The following is a 20,790-nucleotide window of genomic DNA, read 5'->3' on the forward strand; positions in this document are numbered from 1 at the left end:
CAATATGGTAAATTTTAATAGTCTACCAGGTCACCAATCAGTGGTCCGTGGATCACTGGTGCTGTCACAAAATGTTGGTGGTCCATGGAGCACCTGGATGGAGAAGTTGCTCTGGGATAACCAATAATCAGTCCTGTGACTAGAGCTCTGGAATATGGGACCGGCCAGGCAGCTTGTAGTGGGGCTGCAACTCTCCGCCATAGAGAGAGGTACGTGCAACTTGCAACTTTGCAGTTCAGCCCTCGCTGGCTGGAAGGAGGTAATGGTACAAGGGGTGGTGGTGGAGCAAGTGGGCTGAAGGAACGGGTGTTGGCAACCCCAGCCTCTTTCTTCCCCCTGATCTGACTTCCTGTTGGCTGACCCACCAATGGCTGTCCCTGCCCCTCACCCTCCCCTTCCCACTCACTCCACGCTTGGCCTGAGAAGGGAGGGGTGGGGGATGAAGATTTGTTCCATATTTCAAACTGGGAGTGCAGCTTCGACTCTTCCTGGATCTCACAGGTATTTCTTCTGGCCCTTGTTGGTACTCTGCACACTTTGGTCTCCTGGAGAGATGCTTGACTCACTGGCTTGGCCCGTGACATGAGAGAGAATCAGAAAGGGTGTGTGTGGAGAGAATCAGAAAGAGAATCAGATTGAGAGAGAGAGAAAGGCAGAGAGAATGAAAAAGAGAACGAATCAGAATGAGAGAAAAAAATCAGAACGTGAATGAGAGTGGGGGGGGGAGTTGAGCGGGAAGAGCTTCAGCAAGTGCCACGCTGGATGCATATTAGTGGTTCTTGTGATTCAAAATTATGAATTTAGTGGTCCCCTAGGTCCAAAAGGTTGGTGACCCCTGGTCTCACTGTCTTCACTAGGACCATTATATGTTATATCCAAACTCATGTATATTCTAATATGCAAAATCTATGTGGAGGGAGTTTAACTCCACCTTTCTTTAAACCTATTTTACCCATATTGTTGAGGGCAATATGCTGACTCTGTACACTTATTAGAGAAGGCTGTAAAGCACTGTAATGCAGTATATAGAGTCTATGGAGAGGGGCGGCATACAAATCTAATAAATAAATAAGTAAGTAAATAAATAAATAAATAGTCTAAGTACTATTACTATTGCTGTCGTTGCCTCCAACACTGTCAATAAACCAATTTGTGATTCAGTGTACTGTAATCTGTTTCTGATCTCCAGTCCAAATACACCCATAAAAAATTCTATTTCAGTTTAATATCATCTGTATTCCATTTTTAAAATACTGTTTTCCCTCTGCTCCAAATTCAAGTTTTGAACAATACAATCTGGCATATTAATTATGTTGTTAATAAAGTCAGGGATTAAATTATCTCCAGACAATACTTGCCAATCTAGGTTGCGGCAGTCATACCCCTATTCTCTAGCAGTTGGGTATTGCTAGGCTGCTGAAGAGTAACCCTTAACTACTGAACATTAGCTTCTGAAGAGACACCTGCCTGTCTTAATGCCCAACTGGCAGTTTCTGAAGTATTTTTCCAGTCTTACCTGAAGGCAAACTGCCCTCCCCCAGTGGGTCGACCTCTAGGGAGGCACAGAATGCCATGATTGCCACATCAGAATGAAGCGACAGAAAGTTTTCTCAATGAGATGACCTCGGTTAAATCAAGATCGCTCCTTTTATTGTATTTCACTTTTCCTGACATGTGGTACAGAATAACCAATTCGCGAACGCCACATACATTAAGCCATCCCCCTACTACCATTCACTCATGCACCATATAAGGCAATCTCCTTGTGACTTCCCTATAGGTAATTAACGGAAGCTCCATTCTTTGCCTTTTCCTGGATTGTGTGTTTAAAGGAAAGAAAGTAAGGTATATATTTCCTTATATGGAAGTTAGCTATAGGTTTTCTTCATGTTGTATATCAAGTTAATTGTTTTCCACATGGTCATGGATTTTGCAGGATGCTTACTCAGCCTGGACTTTGCTGCCTCTTCATAGAGGAAGAATAAGGTTTTATTCAGCACCCATTTGGGCTAAAACATCACTCTTCAGCAATATTCCATTCCAAATTTCAGTGCCTATGAATTTATGATTACAACACTTACTGCACACACCTTATACTGTATTCTGGTTTAGGGGGAAGCATTGTGGGCATCAGCCATATAGCCCTACAAGCAGAAAAGAGATATTGGGCAGCATGCAGGTTTAATAGATGATGATGGTGATGATGATGTCATACTTTCCAAGAGGTGACTGGTAGCAATACAGTAGCACAAGCAGCAGGGTGCTCAAATGGTCAAAACAAGTACAGAGGAAAAATGTTTAATTGCCACTAGTTCAGTCATGTATATACCTGTAGTACCAAGGCTAGAAAACTCCATTATCCAGATATGGGCTCCAGGAGGTTCGGCAGGATTTGGGCGATCCTCTAGCCAAGCCCCAAAGTGCCACCCCTGGCTGGCCATGTCCACTCTGCTCCTCCCCTCCCAGGAGTCTCCATGCAACCTGTTCATCATTCCAGGTAAGTGTAGGGGCCGCATGGAGGTATATTTGTGTTTTTACTATCTGCGTAGAATCTTTAGTTCCCTCTAATGTCTACTTTTTAAAATAATAAAATTACTTACGGTATCTTTGGTATGTGTTGCAAAATTTAGCAAATCTATTCCCCACGAGCAGCTTTGTTTTGTTCTTTAAAATTAATTCCAAAATCTAATTGACAAAAAGTTTCAATATTCCAAATTTATCTGGACCCAGTTTATAACTTTGTAAGATTAAAATACATCCAGATCCGCCTTCTGCTGCACGAATCCCAGCGACCGGTTAGGTCCCACAGAGTCGGTCTTTTTCGGGTCCCGTCAACTAAAAAATGTCGTCTGGTGGGACCCAGGAGAAAAGCCTTCTCTGTGGCGACCCTGACCCTCTGGAACCGGCTCCCCCCGGAGATCAGAATTGCCCCCACCCTCCTTGCCTTTCGTAAGCTCCTCAAAACCCACCTCTGTTGTATAGGCCCCCTAGGCCTATACAATTTATGCATGGTATGTTTGTTTGTGTGTATGTTTGGTTTTAATAAGGGTTTTTTAATTATTTTAAACATTAGATTTGTTACATGCTGTTTATTACTGTTGTTAGCCACCCCAAGTCTACAGAGAGGGGCGGCATACAAATCTAATAAATAAATAAATAAATAAATGAATGAATGAATGAATGAATGAATGAATAAATAAATAAATAAAGAATGAATGAATAAATAAATAAATAAATTTTTAAAATGTTATTTAATTTTTTACTTAATTTGTTTATTTCCAATTCAGATTTTTTAAAAGCTTATAATTAAACTTTTCCCCCATTTAGGATTAAAAGAAAAATCATCCAGCATTTTAATAACTTAAAAGTACTTAATAAGCAATTTCCAAAATAACTGCAAGGTGATGTTAGTAAACTTAGTGGCTTTTATAAAGCTGGCCCTAGCAAAGATCAGCCCTCTGAGACAAATGGGTGATCTCCCATCCTCTCCTCACCCAAGAAATTTCCAAAGAGCTGATCTACTCACCAGGGTTTTGTTCTTTGGTGTGTTTCTTAGCTGCTTTCAAGGAGTCGTCTTCAAAACTCATCTTCAAAAGGGGTGTGCATAAGCGCATCATTGTGCCTACCATCTCTGCCTTATTGTCTTATTGTCCAAATTTACCTTACCTACTTTGCTTTTGTTTGTGTATACCAATATTTTTATTTATTTATTTATTTATTAGATTTGTATGCCGCCCCTCTCCGGAGACTCGGAGTGGCTTACAACAACAAAACAATACAAATCCAATAGTTAAAAACAATTTAAAACCCTTAATATAAAAACAACCATACATCTTATACAGACCATACGTAATGCGGAGATGACCCAGGGGAATCAATTCCCCTATGCCTGACAGCAGAGGTGTGTTTTAAGGAGTTTGCAAAAGGCAAGGAGGGTGGGGGCAGTCCTAATCTCCAGGGGGAGTTGGTTCCAGAGGGTTGGGGCCGCCACAGAGAAGACTCTTCCCCTGGGCCCTGCCAGACGACATTGTTTCATCAACGGGACCTGGAGAAGGCCAACGCTGTGGGACCTAACTGGTCGCTGGGATTCGTGTGGCAGAAGGCGGTCTCGGAGATATTCTGGTCCGACGCCATGAAGGGCTTTATAGGTCATAATCAACACTTTGAATTGTGACCGGAAACTGATCGGCAACCAGTGCAGACTGCGGAGTGTTGGTGTGACATGGGCATACCTGGGGAAGCCCATGATTGCTCTCATAGCTGCATTTTGCACGATCTGAAGTTTCCGAACACTCTTCAAAGGTAGCCCCATGTAGAGAGCGTTACAGTAGTCGAACCTCGAGGTGATGAAAGCATGAGTGACTGTGAGTAGTGACTCCTGGTCCAGGTAGGGCCGCAATGGTGCACTAGGCAAACCTGGGCAAACGCCCCCCTCGCCACAGCTGAAAGATGGTTCTCTAATGTAAGCTGTGGATCGAGGAGGATGCCCAAGTTGCGGACCCTCTCTGAGGGGGTCAGTAATCCCCCCCCCAGAGTGATGGACGGACAGATGGAATTGTCCTTGGGAGGCAAAACCCACAGCCACTCCGTCTTATCAGAGTTGAGTTTGAGTCTGTACCCACTATCTTGTACATGTTTTGACAAAGGAACAAACAAAACCCGCCATTTCCTCTCCTGGAAACCTTAAACCATCTCTGTAAATTACTTTGAGAGGTTATAAAATGGTGTTAAGCTGTATATAGGTTTAAGTGCTCTTGCTATTCAGTCTTTATATAAATGGAAGGAGTAGCTCACAAAATAAATTTAACAAAATGGATTTCTGGCACTTTTAACAGGGCTTTAAATATTTAAATATTTCCTCCTATTGTGTCTCTTATTATTGCAAAATGAAGTAAGATAAGTATATTAAAAAGTCATAGAAAGTGGACCAGCTGTTAACCATTAACAGCTGGTGGACCCTATAACCCTTTTTTAAAGTTTTCATACAATCAGGGAAAATGCTGATTGGTTCAAGGAGCATTGTCATTACTTAAAATTTTGAAAAGAGACGGAAAAGCTAAATGAATGAGATTCTCTGTCATTGAAAATAAAATCAGTACCAGTAATGAAAAGGGGGTAACCAGAAACACTAATCAAGGACGAATGCAAGCGTGCAATGTTGTCTATGGAGATTCTCAGACATTCATGTCATAGTTGTTGCAAAGGGTGCTTTTTCAAGAGGCAACTGGACTTTCAGGTTTTTCTTTGAAGAAATTTTGCAACTGATCTAAGAAGCTTCTCCAGCTGGAGAAAGTCCAGATTTGAAAAAGCACCTTTGGGACATGCAAATATGATTTTCCTTTCCTACCGCCTTAATCCCTGACTCATGTTTGTTTGCCTCAGCTTCTGTCAATTAGCTTGTTGTTGCTTTGGTTGCTGTTCTGTTGCTGTAGAAACCTGCCTATCATTTCCTGTTTCAGAGGCGAATGCAATTTAGTTAATAATAAAGGATATGAGAAAAGTCAAGTCCTCAGGTTGAAGTCAACTTGTAGTGACTTCCTGGAAGCTAACATAGCTTTTTTGTGGACAGAATACCAAATTGGTTTAACATCATCTTTTTTGGGGATGGATTTTCTTTTTATAAAGTTGCATACATAGAAAAATGTAAAAAGGCTTCTTCTATTTAAATTCAGCTAAATTCAAAACTCTTTACTGAGGCTGTCTAATACATGGATGAAATTATTTACCACCTATCTTATACTTTCCACAATCATCAAAGTGGGACTATAAAGTGTGTTTTCTATGTTAGTTTTTTTGTAATAAGGTGTTACTCCTTTTAAGAACAGTGTATATTATCAGCAAAATTATTATGAAAGCTGGCTTGGACTTTCTGTAGGATTTACCGTATACAGTGGAACCCCGACATAAGAGCTGCTCTACTTACGAGCAACTCGAGATAAGAGCTGGGAGGGGAGAGATATTTTTGTTCTACTTACAAGCCCAAATTCGAGATACGAGCGCCAAGGAGCTGTCTCCTGAAGCCGAACGCTAACTTCCGCGTTCGGCTTCAGGAGACAGCTGCGAAGCGGCGCGCGTGTTTTAAAAGGTTGCAGCCGGCCTGGGGGGCTCGGGGGGGGCTTGCAGCCGGCCTGGGGGGCTTGCCAGCACCCCCCCGAGTCCCCCAGGCCGGCTGCAACCTTTTAAAACACGTGCGCGGCTTCGCAGCTGTCTCCTGAAGCTGAACGCGGAAGTTAGCTCTTTTTCTTTCTCTCTTTTACCTTCCCTTCCTCTATTTCTTCTTTTGTTTCTCCTTCCCACCTTCTTCCCTCCCTCCCTCCCTTCACTCATTCCTCTCTTACTCTCCCCTTTCATAAGTTTCCTTGCTTCCTTCCTCTGTTCCTGTCCTTTCCCTCTTTCCTTCCTTCCTTCCCACCCTCCGTCCATTCATTTATCCCATTCCTCTCTTGATCGCTTAAAGCCGGTCCCTGGTGCAAAAAGGGTTGGGGACCTCTGTCCTACAGGATTGGGTGGCAGAGAAGTTGAACATATGTAAATTTAAAAGTTTAAGAAAGTTTACAAGTTAAGTGAAAGAAACTTCATTATTCATTTATATGTACATGTACATTTCTTCATTAAAAACTTGTCTTTCTGCATAATTTAGACTAACTTTGTGAGTTTTTTGAGGGCTGGAACCAATTAAAATTATTTACATTAATTCCTATGGGGAAAAGTCGTTCGAGATAAGAGCTGCTCGACTTAAGAGCCCAGGTCCGGAACGAATTAAACTCGTATCTCGAGGTACCACTGTATGTCAGAATATAAGACACAACTACATTTTAGAAGTGAAAAACAAGAAAAAAGGTATTTTGAACCAAATGGTGTAGTACAGTGTTCCCTCGCTTTTCGCGGGGGATGCGTTCCGAGACTGCCCGCGAAAGTTGAATTTCCGCGAAGTAGAGATGCGGAAGTAAATACACTATTTTTGGCTATGAACAGCATCACAAGCCTTCCCTTAACACTTTAAACCCCTAAATTGCAATTTTCCATTCCCTTAGGAACCATTCAGATTATTACTCACCATGTTTATTAAAATGTATTTTAAAAAATATTTATTAAAGGCAGACGAAGGTTTGGTGATGGCATATGACGTCGTCGGGTGGGAAAAACCGTGGTATAGGGAAAAAACCTGCAAAGTATTTTTTAATTAATATTTTTTAAAAACCGTGGTATAGACTTTCCGCAAAGTTCGAACCCGTGAAAATCGAGGGAACACTGTAATATATTATTTAATAAAATACCAGTGTAGCAGAATACTTTTTACAACCATGTACACTTTTTACAAACTTCAAACTTGACATCTTTAAGATTAGTGGATTTCAACTCCCAGAATTCCTCCTCCAGTCATGCTAGCTCAGGAATGGAAGTTGAAGTCCACAAGTCTTAAACTTGCCAAGTTTGAATAGCCTTGGCATCCCTAATACCTAACCCAGGGGTCTTCAAACTTGACATCTTTAAGAATAGTGGACTTCGACTCCCAGAATTCCTCCTCTAATCATGCTAGATGGGTAATTAAAAGGCAAAAACAGCCCCATCTTATGCCATTGTTTCACAAAAATTGGATGGGCAGAGGGCTTGGGAAGCCTGCAGGGAGCTCCTGAGTGCTTGGAGATGGCAAAATGCCCCCATTTTTGCTAAAGGGGGGCATTTTTCACCTGGGGTTTTTTCACAAAAATTGAGGTCTCCCCTCAGTTCCCAGGAGCTCTCTGCAGGCTCCCCAGACCCTTTGCCCACCCCATTTTTGCGAAAAACGGCTCGTTCATGTCAAACAGACAACAAGTAAGTGGTGATTAAGGTTCAAGGCAGTGTTCTAGGGCTAACATTTTAAATACTTTACATAAACAACCTTTGTAATCATATTATAAAAAACTGTGTTCTCTTCACAAAGACCTTGACCATGTATCAGAATGGTGGAACTGGCAACTTCAAATCTCAACAAATGCTCTGCCTTACACATTGGCAAAAAAAGCAAACACAAAATAAAAGCTTGGAGGATACAAACTTGTAGATGATCCTGTCAAGGACCTTGCAGTCCTCATATCTAATGACCTAAATGCCACAACCCTCTGTAACAACATTGCCAAAAAAAGGAACAACCTGTAAGAGTTATTAATTTAATCTTGCGTAACTTTTTCTCTAGCATTATTACACTGCTAACCAGAGCATATAAAACATTCACTAGACCAATTATCAAATACAGCTCACCTGTTTGGAACCTGCACTGCATATCAAACATTAATACAATTGTGAGCGTCCAGAAATATTCGACAAAAGTCCTTCCCTCCTCCACTCGCAACAGAATACAGTGAACCCTCGATCATCGCGAGGGTTCCGTTCCAAGATCCCAAGCGATGATCGATTTTTCGCGAAGTAGCGGTGCGGAAGTAAAAACACCATCTGCGCGTGCGCAGATGGTGTTTTTACTTCCACTGCCGCCCGCCCTTCGCCCGCCCACCCCGTTGCTCGCGCCTGGGGTGCGCGCGCGCTTGGGGACACCCTAGCTCCGCTTCCCAGCTGGGAAGCGGAGTTGGGGTGTCCCGAAGCTCGTGCGCGCCGCCCGCCCGCCCACGCTGTTGCCGGCTTTGCTTCCCAGCTGGGAAGCGGAGGTAGGGTGTCCCGAAGCTCGCGCGCGCCGCCCGCCCACGCTGTTGCCGGCTCCGCTTCCCAGCTGGGAAGCGGAGTTGGGGTGTCCCGAAGCTCGCGCGCGCCGCCCGCCCGCCCACGCTGTTGCCGGCTCCGCTTCCCAGCTGGGAAGCGGAGTTGGGGTGTCCCCAAGCGCGCCGCCGCTGGGGTCTTACCGGGGCAAGAGGGGGAAGACCCAGGGAAGCCTCTGCCCAGCGGGGAAACTCCACCATCTACGCATGCGTGGAAGGGCACGCATGCGCAGATGGTGGAGTTTACTTCCGGGTTGAAAACTAGCGATATAGCCCTTTCGCGATGCTCGAGGACGCGAAACTCGAGGGTTCACTGTACCTTATTCCACCAGACTTTGAAATTTTAGTTTTACACAATTGAGAATTATGTCTTTCTTTCTTTCTTTTTCTTTCCTTCTGTCCTTTCTTGTTTGTTTTGTCAAGTACATATTGGAGGTATGTAAAGATATAATAATATTCATATACATTATACTAGTAACAAGAAAAAATAAAAAGAAACATTAGATGTAATATTCATATACATTATACTAATAAAACAATAAAAGACACATTAGGACGGGACGGAAGGCATGCTGGTGCACTTATGCATGCCCCTTCCTGACCTCTTAGGAATCGGGAGAGATCAACAATGGATAGTCTGAGGGTAAGGTTTTGGGGGTTAGATACTACAGAGTCTGGTAGTGAGTTCCATACATCAGCTACTCAGTTACTAAAATCATATTTCCTGCAGTCAAGTTTGGAGTGGTTTACATTAAGTTTGTATCTGTTATGTGCTTGTGTGTTGTGGTTGAAGCTGAAGTTGTCATTGACAGGAAGGATATTGTAGCATGATTTTATGGGCTATGGTTAGATTGTGTTTAAGGCGATGTAGTTCTAAGTTTTCTAAACCTAGGATTGTAAGTCTAGTTTCATAGGATATTCGGTTGTGAGTGGAGGAGTGAAGGGCTCTTCTGGTAAAGTATCTCTGGACATTTTCTAGAGTGTTTATGTCCGAAATGTGGTGTGAATTCCAGACTGATGAGCTGTATTCAAGGATTGGTCTGGCAAAAGTTTTGTATGCTGTGGTTAGTAGTGTAAGATTGCCAGAGCAGAAGCTACACAGGATTAAGTTAACAACTCTTGAAGCCTTTTTGGCGATGTTGTTGCAGTGGGCTTTGGCACTTAGGTAATTTGATATGAGTATTCCAAGGTCTATTACAGAGTGATGGTTGTCTGTAAAGGTCTTGTATTTGGTATTCTGATTCTTTTGTGTAGGACAGGGCATTTGTTGGTTGAGATTTGGAGTTGCCAGGTGTTTGACCATTCGGATATAAAGTCAAGGTCTTTCTGGAGAGCAGCTGTGTTATGGTGGTGTTGCAAAGTTTTACATCAGCAAAGAGAACACAATTGCTTGTGATGTGACAAAGGTCATTTATGTAGAGTATGAAGAGTGTTCTATTGATCTAAATGTAGTTCATGAAATCATCTGCCACAATATCCTACCTGTCAATGACTATTTCAGCTTCAACAACAACAATACATGAGCACACAATAGATCAATGGTTCCCAAACTTTTTTTGGCCATGCCCACTCCTAAGCATCTCTAAAATCCTGAGGCCTCACCTCCCCATGACAAATAATTCTTATTATTCAAAAAGTGAATTACTCACGTGGAGGAAGCCTAAAAGGCCATTAACTACGTTTAAACAAGGTTTCGATTGCCCCCATTAAAAATGAAACTGCCTCTCTGTGGGACGTGGGCCCCACATTGGGAATCAGGGCAATAGATACAATTTAATGTATACTGCTCCAAACTCAGAAAATACTTCAGCAACAGTGATTAATGCCTGGAATGCACCACCTGACTCTGTAGTTTCCTCCCCAAACCCCCAAAAACTTAAACCTGAGACTGTCTATAGTCGATCTCACCTCATTCCTAAGAGGTCTGTAAGTGCCTACCCTCCCTGTCTTACTGTCCTAATATCCTCATTTATCTGTACTTTGCTTATGTTTATGCGTATACCTGCTAATCTGTACATGTTTGACAAATAAAGAAATAAAAATAATACGTCCAACGTAAAGAAATGTCAAGACCCCACTTTGATTGGCAAATTATGTGTTCTGGTGCACCGCCTGACCCATGATCACAGTTAACTCTGTTTTCAAAGTAACTTAATTTTCAGGGCCAGATCGTGTTAACTTTAGTTTAGAGAATTCTTTGCTGAGACTACTACAGGGTTGCGAAAGTCATGCCGTTCCTCCAAGTAAGTGGTCAGTAAGGGGCGTACATAAGTGCACCAGTGTGCCTTTCGCCCCCTGTCCAATTGTCTCTCCTTTATCTCATATATCTTTTCTTCCTTTCATATACTGTACCTTCTATATTTTTATATCTTTTCTTCTATCCCTTTCTTTATATATATTACTACATGTCTATTCTCTTCAATATGTATTGTGTATTGGAGAAATAAATAAAAGAAATAAATAAGTAGAAACTCAGATAAAAAATATGACGACCCGCCATGTTCTTCAAGAATACGCAACGAAAATTAAAATCGTTTCCAGCGAAGAATACCCTCGGAGCGCCAAGTTTCGTTTCCCCAACGGGGACAGCCTTCTCCGGCGTCAACGGGGCGTGATTTCCAGCCTCGAACCTCTTGTGCAGACAAAATCTCTCCAGCCCTTTCAGAGCCTCGGAGTCGGCCACTTCCTCTGCTTGGAAAAGATGGCGAGCGCCATTCAGTTCTCTCACTCGTTGCAGGGCCAGCAGGCAGGCTTGCCGAATTATGAGCAGCTGAAGGAGGAGCACGACATGGGGTTCCTCGAGGCTCCCGGGGTGCCGCCTGGGGCCACCGTGATCCGCATGCAGGCGCCGCAGGTTTACACCCCACCGCCCCGCGACCATATCCTTTGGTCCCTCTGCACCACCTTATACTTGAACATTTGCTGCCTTGGGTTTTTCGCGTTGTTTTTCTCCGTTAAGGTGAGGAGAAGTGACGGGGTGTTTTCGCTCGTTCCCAGGGCATATATTTTGGGGGGCGGGGGCAGACGAGGTTCTGATTGGACGCTTTGCGTTTTAAAAGTTAACTAGCCTAAGAATTGGAACCTAACTATCGGCACGCCGACCTAAGTGGGATTTCTCATTGAAGGCATTTATTTACCTTTGCCTTTTCATTAAGGCCGTTCCGCTGGGATTCGCGAATTGATTTCCCTCCATTGGAGCTTAAGCCGCGCTTTGGAAGGGGGGGGAAATCACCTGCCGTGGCTGGGAGTGACTCGATCCTCTTTAACCCAGCTGTTCTGTTCGTAATTAGGTATATGGTTTCAGGTCAAATAGACTCGAACGTAAGAACAGGGTTAAAATGTTGGTTTTAGCTACTGTAAGTGTTTTTTGGAATACCTATTTCATTAGTAAACTGTATGTGAACATGATTGATCATAAACAAATGAAAAATGAAATTAAAAATTATGTTTTATTTTTCCAGAAAAGGGTAATTTGTACACGTGTACTGTTTCGGATCTATTTGACCCAAAGAGTTTTACAAGTCTGAAACTTGTGATTGATGTACTTTTCCTCATTTGAGGGATTCTTACTATGAGTGGGGTTTGAGTGGGGTTTTTTGCTGATTGTTACAGTTGTACTGTTTGGGTCAACCCTAACCCCACACACACCCAAAAATCCACACTCATAATAAGAACCCCTCAAATGAGGAAAAGTAAATCAATTAAGTTTCAGGCCTGTAAAAGTCAATATTTACCGGAACAGTACAACTGTAACAATCAGCAGGTAGCAACAGATAAACCAAAAAAAACCCAACCCAAAATCCCCCCCAAAAACCACACTCATAGTAAGAACTCAAATGAGGAAAATAAATCAATCACAAGTTTCAGACCTGTAAGTCAATATTGACCTGAACAGTGTAACAATATTGACCAGAACAGTGTAACAATCAGCACTAGCAACAGGTAAACCAATCCCCCCTCCAAAAAAACCCCCCACACTTATAGTAAGGATCCCTCAAATGAGGAAAAGTAAATCAATCACAAGTTTCAGACATGTAAAACTTCAGGTCAAATAGACCCGAAACAGTACATCTGTATAGTAACTGCGCCCAGCAAAAACTTAAAAAAAAAGCATTCATAGTAAGAACCCCTCAAATGAGGCAAAGCCACTTAATCCAAGTTTCAGATATGCAGGGAAAAAATTCTACAGGATGTCAAATTTCATTTTGGGTCAAATAAGACCGGAACAGAACTTAAGTGTTTATCTCTATACAAGCAGAAAGCGAAGCTGAACTAGAGAGCTGAAGCCAGGTAACCAAGAGAAGGGAATCAGTGGGCTACCCTATGGAATGTAAAGTGGAAATTGAGCAGGAAAAAGGGGTCTGCTTTCTCCCTCAACCCCTGTTGTTGGGAGAGGGGGTTGGGGGGGTTTGTGTGTGTGTGTTTGTTGTATAAAGCAGATGTTTAGAGCAGTGTTTCTCAACCTTGGCAACTTGAAGAGGTCTGGACTTCAACTCCCAGAATTCCCCAGCCAGTGAATGCTGGCTGGGGAATTCTGGAAGTTGAAGTCCAGATCTCTTCAAGTTGCCAATGTTGGGAAACACTGGTTTAGAGGATACATTACTACTCTGTAATTTCTTCTCATTAGCTGAGTTTGCAAATCATAGGCATATTTTATTTATTTATTTTGGATTGATTGATTGTATTTATGTGCTGCTCACTCCAAACGGACTCTGACTGGCTAACAATCTGAATAAATACAACAACAATAAAAACAGTTAAAATCTAATAATAAAAATCAATAATAACAATAATATAAAAAACGTACATACAGTACTTGCAATCAGCTTAATTCCAGGCCTGCTGGAAAAGCCAGGTTTTAACGACTTTCAGGAAGACCGGTAGGGTGGAGATAATGCAGATCTCTGGAGGCAGTTGGTTCCAAAGGGCCGGAGCCACCACATAGAAGGCTCTTCCCCGAGGTCCCACCAGCTGACATTGTTTGGCGGACGGGACCTGGAGAAGGCCAACTCTGTGGGCCCTTACTGGCCGCAGCAAGGTATGAGGGAGGAAGCGTTCCCAATAAGTTGTGTGAACCCAGCCTGAAGGCTTTGTTATTGTTTGTCACTGGGAAAACTTAAATGTTTGATTGAGTAAGGAATTGTTAAGTCAACTGTAGGTATAGTGAATAATTTATCATTTTGAAGGCCGCCTTGATTTCCCACTGCTCTAAGATATTTTTATTTATGATTATCTCATTTTTAATAATCTCATAAAGAAGTTGAGGCAGTGAACATACCTAAGTTGCTTCTTTCTCCTATTTTCTACACAACAACCCTCTTGTGAGGAAGGTTGGGCTGAGAGGGAGAGAGTGTGACTCCTCCTCCTCCTCTCCACAATCCCCATTCCATTCTACCACTGATAATATTACTTAGTTGGGTCATGAAATGTTTGGAAGAAAACAACCAAGCTCAGAGAGCTTCAAAGACCCCACAATATTCCTCTTCCTCCTCCTTTCCACAATCCCTATTTCCTTCTAACACCGATGTTGTTATTTAGTTGGATAATGAGCTGCCTTTCATGCCTAAGACAGACTGCAACTTGTAGTTTCTAACCTGGTGCTGTGCTTGGACATGCATGTTTATTACTTCATGACTCAATATGTCATGGGATGGCAAATGATGTCCTTAAAAAGAATGATCTGCGTTGTGATATGAGGATAGTGTTTTGATACGCCCTGTGGCCACTGTTCCCTGTAGGCTGCGCGCCTGCGCGCCTGCGCGCCCGCGCACCCCAAAATACCCCCCCACGCGCCCTTTTCCATGGGCGCGCAGTCCCCATGCCAGCCCGCGGGGGCAGGGAGGCGCCGGCAGTAGAAGGCGCTGCCCCCGCCCGATCCGCTCCCTCTCCTCTTCCGCCGAAAGAAACGCGCGGAAGCTGCCTGCTTAAGCCTCGCGTTGCTCCACCCCGCTTTGTCCTGCCTGTAATCCTCCGTTGTGTTTTCGGGGGGGGGGAGGGAGCGGCGGGAAAGCCCTGTGCCGGCCAGGAAAGCCGGGTTTGCTTTCCGTGAAAGCAGCGCGCCTTTCAAACACACTGCTTTCCTGCACCTCTTTCCTGGGGGGGGGGAGTGGCATCAGCGCCTTCCCCTCCAGGAGCAGCAAAAGCCTCAGCGACTGGGCAAGCCGTTTGCCTTTCGGCTCTGTCGTTGAGGCTTTTGCTGCTGGTGGAGGGGAAGGTGCCGATGCCGAAAGGCAAACGGCGCGCACCGCCGCTTAGGCTTTTGCTGCTTCTGGAGGGGTGGGCGCTGATGCCGAAAGCCTCAGCGACGTTTGGCTGCCAGGGGGGGCAGGGGGAGAAAATCCTCCCTCCCTCCAGGAGCAGCAAAAGCCTAAGCGGCGGGGTGCGCCGTTTGCCTTTCGGCTCCGTCGCTTAGGCTTTTGCTGCTCGTGGAGGGGGGGTTGGCGGTGCCGATGCCAAATGCTTTCCCTCCGCGGTGGGGGGTGCAGGGCAGGCGCAGTCAGCCCCAGGACACAAAGAGGGAATGAGAGAAAGGAAAGAGACAGAAAGGGAGGGGGAGAAAGAAAAAGTGAGAGATAGAAAGGATAGAGAGAAAGAGGGAATGAGAGAAAGGCCGCGCGCTCCCCATCCCCCTGCCAGCCCGTGGGGGGGGCGGGGAGGCGCCGGGAGCAGAAGGGAAGGGAGACGCGGCCGCCCCCGCCTCCCCACGGTGCCTCCGGCCCCCTCAGCCTTTCGGCGTTGCCCCCCCGCCCGCCCCCTCTGCTCCTCCGCTGCCTCTTGCCTTTCGGCGCGGCTCCTCCCGCACCCGGAATGCACGCCCTGCCCATCTCACCTTTGCCGAGAGCACTTTCGTCCCGGGCTCTCAGCAAGGTGGGGCAGGCGTTCTCTCAGCGGAGGCCGGCGAAGGTGATATTCAATGTCGGGGGCGTGCGGGCGGTTGCGCGCGCACCCTATCCCCCTGCTAGCTGGCTCGGAATATTCAAAATAAGAAAAGCCTTCGCCGGCGAAGGCTTTTCTTATTTTGAATATTCTGAACGGGCTAGCAGGGGGATAGGGAGCACGCGCAACTGCCCGGGCGCCCCCGACATTGAATATCACCTTCGCCGGCCTCCGCTGAGAAGAACGGAGAGAGAACGAGAGTGAGTGAGAGCAACAGACATCAAGATAGAAAGTGAGAAAGAGAGAGAGAGAGAAAGGGGGGAGAGAAAGAGATAGCAAGAGAGAGAGAACAAGAGAGAGAAAGAGTGTGAGAAAGAAAACAAGAGAGAAAGAGTGAGAGAGAGAGAAAGAAAACTAGAGAAAGTGAGAAAAAGAGAGAGAAAGAGAGGGGGGAGAGAGAAAGCAAGAGAGAGATGAGAGAGGAAGGATAGAGGAAGAGAGAGGAAGAAAGCAAGAGAGAGAGAGACAGAGAAAGCAAGAGAGAGAGAAGAGTGGAAGGAAGAGATAGAGAGAAATGATAGAAAAAAGGGGAGAAAAGAGAAATGAGAAAATGATTGAGGCAGAGAATGATAGGAAAGAGAGAGAAACAGAGAGAGAAGTGACTCTTGATTTAAATCATATGGTAAAAGCACTTAAATAATAACAGAGAGAAAAAACCCAGCCCTCACCTGTTTTTATTAATAGTTATGTTTTTGGTTTTGCTGGTTGATTTAGTTTTAATAGTAATAGATTTTGATTTTTTTTAAATTATTAATTTCTTTTAATAAAAAAGAAGAGATTTTTTTCTTATTTATTTATTTATTTATTTATTCTTCTATGCTGCCCAGTCCCAAAGGGACTGTCGCTCAGACACTATACTTTTCCGCCCACACCGGAAAAAAATTAGAGTGTACATTGCCTGTGGCACTTACACGGGCAAATCAACACCCGAGGCTGCATTTGTTAAATGATGCATTGACAGATGTGAAGCAGTTTAAACTTGAAAGAAATAAGGAGTGAAAGTATCTGAGTAGCATATCACATCCTGCCATCTTGTACAGTTTTTACAGGCAAGAGAGAACTGACTTAATTTACAACATACATTGGGAACTGAATTTTATCTGAACCTGGCTAGTTATGGTTTATTCAGGAATCTATGATGAAACAAATCCTGACTTAATGTTGTGAAAAATTGCTTTTGCTTTCTAAGATTGCAGAACCTTTCTGCAAATACTGAAGTGTAAATACCTCTACTTAAGAACGCCTCTACTTAAGATCTTTTCTAGATAAAAACCAGGTGTTCAAGATTTTTTTGCCTCTTCTTACGAACCATTTTCTACTTAAGAACCTGAGCACAAAAAAATTTCCCAGGAAATTTAAGAGTGGCACAAAGGCCCAGCCAGTTTCCTGCTCTTCCCCCCTTAATTTCAGCCATCTCGGGCTTTTCTGGGCTGCCAGAGGGACGTTTCGATGGTGCTTGTCTTTGGCAGTCCAGAGCGAACAAAGCTTTTTCCTTTTTCCTTTCTCTGGGCGCTTGGAGAGAGAATAAACCTCTGCCAGCACCCAGAGAAATGAAACACTACCTTCACTCTGGGCAGTGACTGTCCTCCTCCTCTTCTTCCTCCTCCTCCTCCTCCCACCCAAATTCCGAGCTTTTATTTCTTTCCTAATGGTTTTGCATGCATTATTTGCTTTTACATTAATTCCTATGCGAAAAATTGCTTCTACTTACAAACATTTCTACTTAAGAACGTAAGTAGAGGTACCACTGTATTTACATTTTTTTGCCCAGCTATAGAAAAGAACATGGTATATCTCCATCTACTACTATGCTTGGCATCTGATGAACCTACTATGGGAACCATCACAAGGCATCCGAGTTGATATTTTGCCCATATGTGCAGCTGAATTCATACATTCTGCTAAGCTTTATCTCATGAGCTTTTCCCTGGATGTTGCTGAGAATTTCAAGTTGTCCATACTGCCAGTACGGTTATCATGCTGCATATTTCCTGATGTGAATTAATCTGTCCAATCATTATAATTCTATGCACTTTGTTTGGAATGTAATTTAAGATATACTCACTAAACACAACATCCACAAATCAATTTAGATAATTTCATAGAAATCTCTATAAATAACTCACTGGTAGATAAATTAGATGTCTAATTCAGTGCAGAGAATTCTAACAAAAGGCCAGATTAATTCACATATACAAGCATGCTGCATGATAATTGTACTGACTGTTGGGCAACTAAAACTCTGAATTCCTTAATTTTCTGTTACTGCTTTTGCATCTAAAACTCATAAGCTTTCTGAAGTACTAGTTTTAAAATGCAATAGGTGGAAAGAGGAACTTCACTTGAAAGGGAGTACCGGTAATCCTACTCATGCAACTTAGTACAGTGCTCAGTTGAAATAAAAATGAAACATAATTTAACAAAACATACAGAGAGATGTATGATGCTTCTTTCAATTCCTTGATTTCTAAATTTGCTGCTCCTTAGTGTAAACAATAATCCAGTTTACTGCAGACACAACTGTGCAGCCACATTTTACATGCATTAGTGTTAAGCTAATAAGGTAGACCTCGACTTACAACCATTTCTTTAGTGACCATTTAAAAAATTACAAAAAAAGTTACATGTGAAAAAGGTGATTTATGACCACTTACGTCTATTGCAGCTTTCCTGTGTTCACCTGATCCCAAATTAGAATGCTTGGCAACTGGCATGTATTTATGATGGTTGCTGTGTTCCATGATTCATGTGATCATTCTTTGCAACCTTCTGACAAACAGGGGAAGCCAGATTCACTTAACCATATTACTAACTTAACAACTGCAGTGATTTCTTTTACGATTGTGGCTACAAAGGTTATAAAATGGGGCAAAACTCACCTAACAACCACCTTGTTTAGCAAATGTTGGGTTCAATTGAGGTTATAAATCAATAATTTTTAATTTAGATACCTTACCTAAACAGGCTGTTTCCTGAAAACGGGGAATAGTAATGGGAGCCATGCAACGTTAATTCCAATTATATTTTTGGAGTGTACTGTAAGGCAAAGATAAACGTGTGTGCATTTCCTAGGAACCATAGTTCACATAACAAATAATATTGCAAGCTTCAGCCACATTTGTCCTGCATTGTTTTGCAAGTGAGCAAAGATGGACTGTTCTCAGTTCCCCTGATTATGCCAACATGGTATTTATTCATGGATGCATTTCTGCTGTTTTACGGGGAATATTGTCTGTTTAATTTGGTACCATAATTAAGTGAATTTTGTTATATGGGTATTTTGTATATATACATACAATGACAATAATAAAGTAAATAATAATTGAAGCTCAGGAGGCTGGCAATAGTTGTTCTATGGGTGCTTCTGGTAATGGATCTTTTCTTTCTTCTCTTCCAACAGGCCAGAGATCGCAAAGTCATTGGGGACTACAATAGTGCTGCCAGCTACGGCTCTACTGCCAAGTGCCTGAACCTTATTGCCCTCCTGCTGACTATCCTGAGTGTTATTGCTGTTATCATTGTCTTGGTAACAGTGGTATCTAATAAACCTCACTGAACCACGCACCAGTGTAATTTTCTTTTGAAAATTACCCAACTCCTGTCTTTGATACAGAACTTCTACTCCTCTTTCTTGGTGGTGGACCTTCTCCCTTCACCCCTAATCCTAATGTGTTGTTGTCTTGAAAACAGGTCTTGCTTTGAGAAACTAGTAGTGTACAGCAATTGCAACAATGGCTCTCTTGCAGTGTTGGAAGGGTCCATCTCAAGAGCTGGAATGTACAATTGCATTACATGTGAATTCAGTCTGTTTCTTAAATATTATACGTGGTTTTGCTGCCTCTTTAGCACTTCTAGCTTATTTTTCTACTGGTTATTCTCAGGCAGCCCTTTCTACTATTGAATGTTACTGATCTGGAAGGACCATGGTATAACCTGAGGGAAAGTATCACTCTGTATGGTTTTTCAAAAATTTTCTCTGACGTGTAATAGAAGATGCCTTTGTTATATTGTAATAGAGATTGTGTTGTTATATTAAAAAAAAATTATTCTTTTTTTCAAATAAATTGTATGGACTTGATCTTGTTTGTAGAATTTTTAAGGAGCTACAACAACCCATCACAGTGAAAGTGAACTTATAAAATGGATCTCTGCTATAAGACAGGTGCTAACCTGAAGTACCTGCACATTGCGTGTTCCAGCTACCATCTGATGGCATTTTCATAGTATCTTGGAAATGGCTCATAAATTGCCATTCCTGTACCTTGGAGATGGCTCATAAGTAGCCATTTCCCTTGTAGCCATTTTTAAAAAAATTAGTTTTCCCCATCCCAGCTTCTCTCAAACAAACACTACTCAGGAGAGGATTAGAAGGGATTTTTTAACAGTCACAATTTATCACTTTAGACATTGATCCACACCAAGTATCTTTCTCAAATTCTTGATGAACTTTTCTTTTATGTACACCAAGAACATATGCACTGGTCCAAGACAAATTCCTTGTTTGTCCAATCACACTTGGCCAATAAAATTCTATTTTATTCTTTTCTATTATATACCTTGCTGTGACAAATGTATACAGTGCTTACTAATTAATTTATTAATTTAAGTTAATTTAAATAGCACTGTGACATCTGTGCAAACACCTTAATCCCAGAGGTCATACCTAAATTCCTATGCATTACTAAAAATTGTTCACTTGAAAGAATTAAATCTTGAAAAATCTTGGGAGCTGCAGGCTGATATTGTACAAGGGTCTACAGTTTTATTCTCTGGAACTGACTTCTTACAGATTTTCTGGAAAATCTAGGCAACGATCCATTGACAATTATTTAGCTCTTGAATTGACAAACCACAGAATTATTTGGAACAGACTTGGAGGTTAATTTTAGGATTGGACATTCCAATGCATTCAGTCGGAACTCTAGGACAGTTGACTGAGTAAGCTGGTCTACCTGCCCCAGTCACAAAGAGCCTAAAGAAAAATGGGGCATGGGATAACGTTCACTCACAGAAATTTACAGGGCAGAGTGATCAGTTCTGCACTTGGGACTAGTGAAGAAAATACTGTAATAACTCAAAATAGAATAATAAACAGTCTCTACATAGTCCTAATTCTGCATTAGAGTGTTCTTACTCTTGGACCTGCAAAACTGGATAGCTACCA

At 42.7% G+C, this 20,790-nt stretch overlaps 1 protein-coding gene across 1 annotated transcript; it reads left to right on the forward strand.

The window, feature by feature from the left end:
• Positions 1-11,160: 11,160 nt before the first annotated feature.
• Positions 11,161-19,704, forward strand: LOC139175269 (interferon-induced transmembrane protein 3-like). The gene is made up of 2 exons (XM_070766277.1): positions 11,161-11,649; positions 19,027-19,704. The coding sequence occupies exons 1-2, from the start codon at positions 11,176-11,178 to the stop codon at positions 19,180-19,182; spliced, it is 630 nt and encodes a 209-aa protein (XP_070622378.1). The 5' UTR covers positions 11,161-11,175; the 3' UTR covers positions 19,183-19,704.
• The last annotated feature ends 1,086 nt before the right edge of the window (positions 19,705-20,790 follow it).

The sequence above is a fragment of the Erythrolamprus reginae genome, chromosome 1, assembly GCF_031021105.1.
Source record: "Erythrolamprus reginae isolate rEryReg1 chromosome 1, rEryReg1.hap1, whole genome shotgun sequence".
Lineage (NCBI taxonomy): Eukaryota > Metazoa > Chordata > Lepidosauria > Squamata > Dipsadidae > Erythrolamprus > Erythrolamprus reginae.

Coding starts and splice junctions, on each gene's coding strand:
- LOC139175269 (XM_070766277.1), top strand. CDS start 11,176: ATGACGACCCGCCATGTTCTTCAAGAATACGCAACGAAAATTAAAATC. Junction 11,650..19,026: donor CGTTGTTTTTCTCCGTTAAG/GTGAGGAGAAGT, acceptor CTCTTCCAACAG/GCCAGAGATCGCAAAGTCAT.